The 11,336-nt window shown below is 37.7% G+C and overlaps 1 protein-coding gene across 1 annotated transcript; it reads right to left on the bottom strand.

Moving 5' to 3' along the window:
- Positions 1 to 392: 392 nt before the first annotated feature.
- LOC147854635 (RNA helicase family protein) lies at positions 393 to 9,862 on the bottom strand. The gene is made up of 16 exons (XM_087331015.1): positions 9,512 to 9,862; positions 8,691 to 8,848; positions 8,467 to 8,572; positions 8,154 to 8,378; positions 7,457 to 7,552; positions 7,100 to 7,375; positions 6,766 to 6,969; positions 6,524 to 6,673; positions 6,346 to 6,438; positions 5,927 to 6,141; positions 3,010 to 3,169; positions 2,441 to 2,714; positions 2,015 to 2,207; positions 1,641 to 1,827; positions 1,001 to 1,369; positions 393 to 644 (listed from the first exon to the last, which is right to left on the bottom strand). Exons 1-16 carry the CDS (start codon positions 9,704 to 9,706, stop codon positions 471 to 473), a joined length of 3,075 nt encoding a protein of 1,024 aa, XP_087187141.1. The 5' UTR covers positions 9,707 to 9,862; the 3' UTR covers positions 393 to 470.
- Between the last annotated feature and the right edge of the window lie 1,474 nt (positions 9,863 to 11,336).

Genomic DNA, 11,336 nt, shown 5'->3' with positions numbered 1-11,336 from the left:
AACCCAAAAATTGAAGCAGATTTGGTCTTCAAGTAATCTTTCACAAGGAATACTATTCACACAATATCCATGAGATCGTTCTCATATTGTTTTTATTGTCTTGTCAAAGAGACCATTATATCCCAGTTATTACAAATATATGGTAGAACTGTAGCATCATTTTGGGAAGACATGACATTTTTTAAACATGACTAAATGCAATCACAATTTGTGATCATTATGTCAATTGCGAGATCAATGATAACATTCCTATAAAAGCTGGACCACATGATAGATGGATGATATGAAACCACTCTACTGTCCATCCATAATATTATTTTAATCAATTCACAAATGCATTATTGTATATTAATTTTAGATTTCTTACTAATCTATAGAAAAGTTTCATTGAATAAGAAAAAATTGCTTTTTTCCCATAAAAATAAATGGGAAAGACACCTACATATACTGCATCACCAATATAAACGTTATCATCTTCTATAAGATTTGTAAGAGGTTTGACTTTCTTGGAAAGCCCTTGAATCAGTTTCACATTGAAGCAATTCTAAGACCGCATTCACAACCCCCTTTCCCTCAGCATGAATGTCAAGTTGAGGTCGCTCTATTTTGCGTTGTAAAAGACCATCCAACTCCATCCGGAGATCCTAGATAAAAACAAAGGATTTAGCATTCTTTTTTGCCTTCCATGAATAAAAATGGTTCCAACACCTCCCAAATGCATTTGACATACGTTCATCTTATAAAACATGAGCTTCAGACTTGATTTTAGCGAAGTTTGGCTTCTCTTATAATACATATTTTACGTGGCTATTACTTTTCCACACTCAGTCATCATATATTTGCCTAGTGAAGCACTATAAAATATATCTTTCTACCCTTCCATGCTTCTTTTCTTTATGTGGAATAAAGGATTGCCCACATTTCGTAAGGGTTGTCGTCAAACAAAACTTGATCTATTAAATCTTAAAAATGCACATTAAACAATAATGAGACAACTCACTTGCACCAATGTAGCAACTTTTTTGGTTGCTGAAAATTGTAAATATCCATCCAACATCTCCACACCATCACCTCTCTTATTAGGTGTCAATTGACCGCCAAACATAAGAACTGCATAATCTGATATATTTGTGGCATCTCGTATGTATATTCCTGTTGTCTTCACCTTCTCGCTATAAACTAACCACGAATAAGGAAATGCATTCACACGTGCATTTACAGATGCAGGGTGAAGGTCTACTTTTCCATCCTCTTTTGTAAAGCATGCTGTTCGTTTCCCCCTCCGCTTACATTGAACAATGCTCGGAAATAAGCCAGCACAAAGAACTGCCCGAACCATCTCCAAGTTCGAAGAGTAACTATTGTATACCTAGGGTTAAATAAATAATCACAAAACATACAGACAAACAAATATTAACTATCAGTACATATAGTTTAGGAAATTACCCAACGTTTTCATGAACATTTACAATAATATCCATCTGTAGTACAAATATCATAAGAGGTATATTCCTGAAAGTTAAATAGGGATATTTCAGCGCTCTTTAAAACGTTTGTGTAATCAGGACCTTTTTGCAATATAACTTTATCAATATATGGGGTATTCCATCAATGTCATTTAGTATGTTCTGTTTGCACACCTGTAGACCCTTGGCTCGATCATAAAAGCCAGTATCGGACAGTAGATCAAGGAACTGATATCGCATCTCTTCCATCATAGTGAGAGCTGGTGAAGACAAATAATTTTCCCAGCAGTATTGACGATCGCGTCTCTCTCGTTTTGCTATTTGCCAACCCTCATAAGCTCTCAGGAGAGCAATATGATCACTGGTATGAGTCCAGACATTTGAATTACGATAAAAAAATGTCAAATTTTAGTCTGAATTTATGCTTGCTTGAAAACTTCAAAGACACTCATACAAACACAAAAGTTGAGACATGTGAATTTAGATAAAAATAATACAGAACTTAGCCAAGAACTTCGAGAATCATAGCAAAAACATTAAAAGCTGACCTAAAAGACTCCCCTGCAAATCTTTGCTTGGCTTCATCAGCAGCTTCTTTTCTATCAATGGGAAGAACAAATGGATCTTTATGTCCAAGGGCTGCTGCAATAGTTAAGGCGGGTCCGAGACACTGGAAGATGGCCCCCATTAAAAGCATTTTTCCAATTCGTGGATCAAGTGGAATGGTTGAAAGATGGCAACCTGAAACAAAAGTAGAACATTTTAGAGGTAAACTGTTGATATAACCAGTTTGTCAATAACACTTTTACTGTAAAATAACTAAGCAAATTAATGTTCAAGATGTGGGATGTATCTCCCACAAGTGATTGTAATTCCACAACTAACTATGACCCTTCATATTTAAGTTGGAAAGGCATGTATATTTACTCTACAAACACAAAGTTTTCACTGAAAAAGGAAGGTAATATTCTTACCCAATGGTGTAAGCTCTTCAGTCTCATTTAAAGCACCTATGGTGATCAGTAGATCGATAGCATTCTGAACTGAGAGCGCTTCAGGAGGTTGAAGTGCTTTGGAGAGAAATTCAACAATAGAACCCAATTGCAAACTCTTGATCTGAAGACAAAGCTCATGTAAAGGCGTTCGGAGAATCTCAGGCAGCTGATATTGTGGCATTGCTTCATAGATAACCTTCGGATAGAGGTGGAAGCATACACCAGGCTGTACACGCCCTGCTCGTCCCTTGCGCTGAATTCCGGCATTTACAATAGCTTAGTTATGGGTAAGTCTAGGTGCAAAATGCCAAAAAAGAAACACCCTTAATGTCTTGGACATATCCTAGGATACCCTACGTTTATAAGAAGTACCAGAACATCTTTCTCATACAAGATTTTACCTTTTTCTAGTACAGCACTCCTATATATAGAGGGATATTCAGGTAATTTTTGAAAATTTGAGGGTATCCTGGTAGACATGCAAAACATTAAGGGTGTTTTGGTGTTTCTCCATAAATTTTGCAATAACTGAAATATCCTTCTTGCACCTGCAAAGCAGAGGCTTTTGATATCCATGATGGAAGTAGACAAGCCAACTTGTTCAATGCATCATAACTTGTTTCCTTAGCTTTTCCACAGTCTATCACATACACTACGTCATCAATGGTAATACTTGTCTCAGCAATGTTTGTGGCAAGCACAATCTTCCTGCAGCAATCAGCAAAGATGTTAATGATACACGAAAACTTAGCTGTGGCATGATTCAAAGAACTACGTTCATCATTATTGAAATGACATTTAGAGAATAGTTGATCCCAGCTCACAGGATTTCCATAAAAATCCAGAAATGATATCGATGCTTTTCTATGGTGCAATGTAAACATATATTTTGTGAAATATCACAGTGGGTACATGATTACAAGAAGAACTTGTAAACCATCAAATTTTGAGATAAGTAAATAGCAGATATATCAGTTGGAATTGGCAATCTTCTAGACTCTCAAAGGGCTTTCCTGTAGTGAAGATCAGTGGTTAAGATATTCAAGCACGAAGGCCTTGTAAGGGATACAGACCGAACAAACAAATTTGGAAATTAGAAAACATTCTACACTATAACTACATACAAATAAAGTTGACCCTCTTATAATTAACTATACCATCCTCGGGTGGAAGAAGTGTGGTTGATTACGGATTAATGCCAGCATGTGATCTATCCTTGGTGAAAGTGTTTAAAGTTGGTTCTCTATCTCCGGACTCAAACCATAAGCCATTGCACTTAGAGCTTGCAATTCCACATTTCATCAATAGATGCCATGGAGTGAAAGACGAAAAGAGATGTATCATCCGACCTTGCTACGAAAAAGCTAAGATGTATGCAAATGAAGTGGAGAACCATTTGTTAAATTTTTTCTCTAAGCAACTATGTTAAAGAAAATTGGCAACATTTGAAGGATATCATCCTTAAGGCTGGATATCAATACTTTAAGAGGCATGTTGGTGGGCATAAGATGTGTAGTTTTCCATGAAATTCTTGGTTCGATGATAAATGTAAGATGTATCTCAAATGGTTTAAGTCTATTAGAAGAATTTTGCCATAGTAGTGGACTAGCAATGAATGTGGAGAAAACAAAGATGATGGCAGTGCACCCATCATTACCCTATGCTCACATATAGAGGTGAACATATACAATTTGTTCAAAGCTTTAAATATCTTGGTATCGACGTACCCGCCACAAATAAATGGAGTGCATGCTTTGATTCTAGGCTTCAAGCCGGTTGGAAATCGTATTACCTTTTGGAGAACCAATGCAACCAAAGTGATACTTGTGGATGGGAAGTAAAACTAATGTTGTTCAATACCCTGGTAACTCAAGTATTGCTTTATGGAGTAGAAGTATGGGGTGGCACCATCTCTCTTGACGCATGGAATGAGATTGAGAAAATTCAAAAGATGTTTTTAAGGAAGTAATTAGGAGTTAAATGCACTACCTCTTACCAGGCTCATAGAGATATTGGCACTCCAAAGAATATTTAGATACATTACAAAAGTCAAGAATATGCCGAATCATTGATTACCACATCTTGCTTGGAATGTTGGATGTAAGCAACAAAAGAATCATAAGAGTAAAATTCTCTCATCCGGTTGGGTTGTTGACATACAAAAATGGTTCAGAAGATGGGGTGTGGATGATCTTTTAGAGCTTTCGAGCCATGCTATGCATTATGTGATGATTAAGGAAAGGTTGGTGGAATCATTAAGGATGAAGTGGGAAGATGCTAAAAGGACAAAGCTAGAATACTCCATTGCAGATGTCAACCCTGAATATTGGTCTCAATATAAAGCAAGAATGCCTATCGATCGTATCCAACCTTATCTCATTACCAATATGAGTAGTAATGCTCGTAGAGCCCGCACAATACTCCGAACTCGATCTCACAAATTAGTATTGAAGTTGCATCATAGTATCAAAATGTAATGAATTTGAAGGCACGTAAGGTATGCAATGAAGGCATGGTAGAGGATGAATGTCACTTGCTCTTCACATGCTCGCCATATAGTGCAATTTGTTCAAGATATAATGACATATCAAGAGGGAGTGATAACTTAAGCGTCATACTTAAGACACCACCTAGAAGGTTGGGCTCATATGTGTATGCCTTATTCACGCATAGAGACTGTGTGCTTCAGTGTATGAATACCCCTTTTTAGGAAGGAGACACATATCAAGAACACATGTATACACTAGTCCCATAGGTCAAAACTGGCCTCTTTATGGATGATAAAAAACTCTAAATTCTATACAGCTAAACAACTACATATGTTAGAAATTTCGAGGTTACAATAGTTTATATTAATATATGCAATAGCTACCTTGCGGCCCACTCTATTGCATGGTGTCATTTAACATTGGTTGGGAATGGGGATGAGTTAAAACTCACGAAATAAATGGCAGTTCCCTGTTACCATGACAAAGTGAAAGGAACGCTAAGATTGCTAAATATTTATAGGCTCAGAATTGATGCTTGCTAATAGAACTTACAAATAAGAGAATACATACTTTTGATCTGTACATTAATTAGATCTTTAGTAAATTTATCTTAAAAGTTATACAAATGTATTTCTTTACGAACGTTTACAGTCTTACAGAAGTAACAGAATTGATGGTTATTAATAGGCCTTACAAATAAACAACTACATACTATTGAACTTTACATTAATTAGATCTTAAGTAAATTAAAGCATACACCACACATTCAAAGTAATACCTGTTGAAGATGCACTCAACAGGAACAAACACTCAGGATACAAGAAAACAAATAAAAACCAGATTCTCGTGCAAATATGACAACTTACACATAAAACCAGAGTACTACACCATACTATTTGAGCTTTGAATGTAGACAATGCTTTTGAATTCTACCATACATAAATTTATTTTTTATTTACATGTAGTACAATTCTACCTGACACCACTTGGTGGTCGCTGAAAGATCTCACGCTGATTAATGGTGGGCATTGAACCATGCAGTGGAAGAATCAAAAACTTGTTTGTATCTCTAAGGTAACCATTCTCTCGTAACTTTTCAAGCAGTTTTGAAATTTCATCCCAACCAGTAAGAAACACAAGGACAGCTCCTTGTCCCTCATGCCTACAGACATACTCAATATTGGCTTCTACCTGGTGGAGAAAAACAATCAAAGAATTAGCAAAAAACTTTGAACAGTATATTTTCTTTCAATACCATAAACGCGGTCTATGCCACATTCATAACTTAAGTTGTAACTTTGCTAATGATTAATAAACAGAAGATTATGGCCAGTCGTTCGGACTGCAAGACATAAGGAATTCAGAGACAAAATGACCCATATTTTTAGCACATACAAGGCCTATATCAATTTTCTCACTGCTCCATGCTTGAAGACTCTGTTTGGTTGACCTACTGTAACTTCCATATTCTTTCTCCAGATCGATTTCCTATTGTTTTTAAAAACAAGATTCAGATAAGTATCAAACAAGTTTGAAAAACATATGATTTGGTATCCATATTTTATGTACATACCTCAAATAGTTGTGATAAGACATCCTTTTTATCTGGATTTCTTCTGTCTTGATAGCTTGATCTTCCTCCTCCATTCTCAGAGCTGACACGGTATCGCGTTTTCTCCAAGACATCTTCAAGGTAAAATTGTGTCACTGGAAAAGTGAAGCCCTGTGAAATTACAAAAAAAACAGATTCAAATTGTAGTTGTTAATTGTAGATCATCTCTGGATGATGAAACCAAATGACTCATGAATACGCACTGGTATATGAATAACTGGACAGTTGTTGAAGTATTTTGAGAACAAGTCTGCATTGATAGTTGCACTCATCAACACCAAGCGCAAGTCAGGCCTTCGAACGAGTAGATCTCGAAGAATGATAATCAAAAAGTCCTCATTCATCCCACGCTCATGTATCTCATCAACAAGAACATGACTAACGCCATTCAAATCTGGGTCTTGCACCTTATGAATCGAACACAAAGCTACACATAAGAAGTATGTTCTAGTCCAAAAGACAATCCGATAACTATTGAGCAACACTGAACTACAGAATTCGGCTGAATTGACCAGCATTTAGCATAATGAGTCATACCAGTCTCCTGAGTAAAACACCAGTTGTGCAAAAAAGCAATCGCGTGTTTACAGATCGCTTGGATTCGAGACGAATTTGATAGCCAACAGCTTCTCCTAATTCATCACCACTCTCTGCAGCAACTCGAGTTGCAACAGATATGGCAGAGATACGACGAGGCTGAGTGCAGATTATACTACAATCAGCCCCTTTCCCATTCTGTATTTCATTCTCCAGAATAAATTGCGGGAGTTGGGTAGTCTTCCCACATCCAGTTTCTCCAGAGACAACTAGGACCTGTCAAAAGCAGAACCCAATCTTTATCAAAAGATTCACTTCCCACAAGCACGATACAGCTAGTAAGATTCTTTTTATTACCTGATTTTTGGAAATAGCCTGTAAAAACTCATCCCTCATCTTATATGCAGGAAGTTTTGCTCTAAATGTTAGCATTGATCTAAAAGAATCATTTTCCTGCATCCAGACAAATGTAAGACAGCTTAAGAATATCTACAAGACAATGAAGACGGGAGGGGAGACATGCAAAGAAATCCAGATAATCGCAATATTACTCGAAAATGAAAAACTGGAGATGAAGATGAAAGAAACACAAAGAAATCCAAATTTATCTAAAAATTCTCCAACCTGTCAAATTTGCACCAAATGCACACTAGTCTACATAGTGATCATTGCAGAGATTCAAAGTTTGAATAACCATCTGAATACAAGGACTGTTTGGCAATGCCACACTATGCTATTTTTACATGTTGCTTAAAATATGGCTTAAAAAGCATATTTTCATCGAGTCATAAATACTAAGACTTTCTCCTAGCTCTATTTCCATTATCCTTACAATATATAGATCCTCACGACACTGTTCTTGCTGTACACAATGCTCAAGCTGAGGAATCTAGAAAATTCCAACATTAGAAATACCCTTGCATTGCTCTTTTTTATGACATCTTTCTAGTTTAATTCCATTTTCTTTAATCAAATTCTCATCACTGCATTGCTCTTGCTGCACATTTTAACATGACAATAAAATGAATTTAGTTTCAACATTAATGAGAGTAACCTGCAGTTCCTTTTGTTGCTTCTGTAACTGTGCATTTAGCTTCTCTTTATCAGACATTTCCATACTGATTCCATCCCTTTCTTGCATTCTCAATCGATCTAACCTCGGATTTGCATCGATGGAGCTGACTTCCACCCCATTGGTGCCAGATGAAGATGATCCAGAATCGCGGAAACTGGCAAGCATGTTGCTAACACGATGTTCGGTGTCGGCCGACATTTGTAGCTGTCAAAAGAATGAGGCAGGAAATTCACAAATAGCACCCTGAAGCCAGCCGCGACATAAGACTATCACACCCACCAACAACCCATACCTCGCGCTGACTGGAGCCATGTTTCTGATCCAAATCTGCACGGTAGTTTGGTAGCGGCACCTTGCTTACAACATACACTGTGTTTATGCCTTTGTTGTATGAGCGACTTTCTTCCACGTGCAATCAAAGATCACATATCTCAGTATATACTACTCTTACTTGATATAACCACAAACTGTTCCAGTGCTAGCATTTAAAGGCTTGATTGGAAGAAAGATTCTTACAAATAGAGGGCAGCTTCCATCGCTAATCTTTCAAGAACCTGCCCACCACTATAACCAATGTTCTCTTTCACAACAATCTCCACTAAATCCTCCTGTGATTTAAGGTTGCGAAGCTTGTTCACCCATTCCCCTTCATCCAAAATAGCTTCTGGGGGCCTCTGTATATGATAAAATGTGAGATTTTTTTATGACCATACAGGCTAGTTACACCCTGCTAAACTTCAATGCAATGTGCAACATATATTCTTATTTTAAGAAAGATAAAGACTATCTTGTCACAAAACTTTCCTTATGTAGAGAAAATAAGAAGGCCTAATTTTGTTGTAATGCAATCAAAGCACAACGTATATCCTTATGTGGAGATAAAGATCCACGTCAGCTCATACTTCAATTCATTGTGCGAAATACATGTGTTTGTAGAGATAAAAGCCTCAATCTTCAAGGCGACTCAGAGAAAACTGCTTACTTCGGATTCAATGCACAACATACATCAGTAAACAAAGTCAGAGAGATAGATAACAGTTTTCATTTAACATCCTCCAAGGGATCTAAGATGAGCTATAGGGAGAGGCAAGGGTGAGGTACATTTAGTGCGCTGTAGTCTGCAGTGCGGGACAAGTGAATCTCAACGTTTAATCATTTGTTTGCTGATGAACAAAGCAACTGAGAGTTTGCAACTGAAACTAAAATGCCATGCGCTAAACCACTATAGTCCGAGTCGCATCTAGTAAAGTAGTGCATACCGTGATATTCTTAGCTTACCACTAGGGTTATAGATAAGCCTAATTCGAAAAGTAAGACAGAGAAATAGAGAGATGAACCTCAGCTCGCATCTGCTTCAGCCTTTCGGCTCGCCATTGAGGGTCCCACCATCGCTGCTCTCCGCCTCCGCCGCCTCTCCCTCCGCCGCCGCCTCTTCCGCCACCTCTGCTACCTCTGCCACCGCCACCGCCTTCCCTTCCTCGTCCTCGTCCTCCCTGCCTGTTAGGTCCGCCTCCTCCTCCGCCGCCTCTCATGGCCCTACACAATAGAATCACTGAAGGATTCTTTCTCTCAACAATACTGACACTAGGAAGGATGAAGAGGGGTCCAGACCAAGGCCTAGCAAACTGCAGTCTGCAGAGAGATAAGGAATGGAATCAGGGTGTGCAAAACCTGCACAACAAAACCTGTCTGACAGAGAGAAAAAAAAACGACTAGGATGAGGAAGGAAGAGAGAGTACAGAGAGAGAGTGAGAGTGGGAGAGAGAGAGAGAACCTGATTTACCTCCACATATGTATAGCCTTTCTCTGTTGCGCTCCCTCTCTCTCTCTGCATTTCCATGTATGTAATGTAATTGTAATGTATATGTATGTATGTTTTGTATGTATGTATGTATGTAATAATGTATGTATGTATGTTAGCTCGTGTCTATTCTGCATCAAATCATAAAGAGGGCTGGCGAGGGAATCACGGCCACAGACGGTGCAGGTCGCTCAGAGGAAGGCGCATGCGATCTGCACCGTCAGATTTCGATAAGGAAGAACGCGAGGAAAAAAACCTGTCAGAGGTCGCCCAACTCTGAGTCGTTAGTCTCCCAACCACAATTGGTCGCCCAACTCTGAGTCGTTGGTCTCCCAACCACAATTGGTTGCCCAACTTTGAGTCGTTGGTCTCCCAACCACAATTGGTCGCCCAACTCTGACCGTTGCAAGTCGCCCAACCGTTGTAGGTCACCCAACCCTGACCTTTGCAGGTCGCCCAACCAAATCTATCATTTCGACCAATATCTTCAAATAAGCTTGATCATTACCCTTAAAACGTACTACATATCAAACAGTCACAAAATCCAACCTTAAATTATTCAAAATCAACGATCTTCACCATACTTAACATAAAACAAATAATCATCTTAAAACATAGAAGTTAAAAGTTAAAAAACATAAAACTTAAAACAGAGATCAACTTATAACATACTTGAAACACGAATCAAAATATGACATACTTGAAACATAAATTGACATACGACATATTTGAAACATAAAACATAAAACACAAATCAGCATATGACAATACTTGAAAAATAAATCAACATATGACATCCTTTAAACGTAAATCCACTTTAAACATCGTAAACCCAAATCAACATATGACATACTTGAAACAGGAAACTTAAAACATAAATCAACATATGACATACTCCCAAACATAGTACGTAAAATTCGTGTTCGTCTAGCATAACATTCGTTTTCCTACGTTGGAAAACAAATGCGAATGTTATTCAAATATTCTTGCATTTTTTTTTCCCATTTTTTTAATGTTTTTTTCCATTTTTTAGGCTTATTTACATCATAATAAATAGTTAATCCAAAAGTATGGTATTTATCATTCTTTGAGGGTGTTTTTCTTGCACGAATGATTGAAAACATTCTCGAATGCGAATGCACGTATGGTGTGTATGGTTCATACTATGCTCCCAAATGCACTCATAAATCCACTTTAAACATTGTAAACCCAAATGCACTAGTCCGCAAAACCACTCAAGCTATGTTTATGGCTCATCGAGAGATGATGGCAAGATGTTACCACAATTCTTGCAACAATCAACATTTGAGTCCCTTGATCTAAAGGTCAAGGCATGGCAATGCAAGCATCGAATCTTCTCT

The sequence above is a fragment of the Azolla caroliniana genome, unplaced genomic scaffold (assembly GCF_043228905.1).
Source record: "Azolla caroliniana isolate FFs.n. ecotype wild unplaced genomic scaffold, voAzoCaro1.0.p SCAF_15, whole genome shotgun sequence".
Lineage (NCBI taxonomy): Eukaryota > Viridiplantae > Streptophyta > Polypodiopsida > Salviniales > Salviniaceae > Azolla > Azolla caroliniana.
Note: the sequence above shows the minus strand (reverse complement) of the source record. Positions and strands in the feature narration are given on the sequence as shown.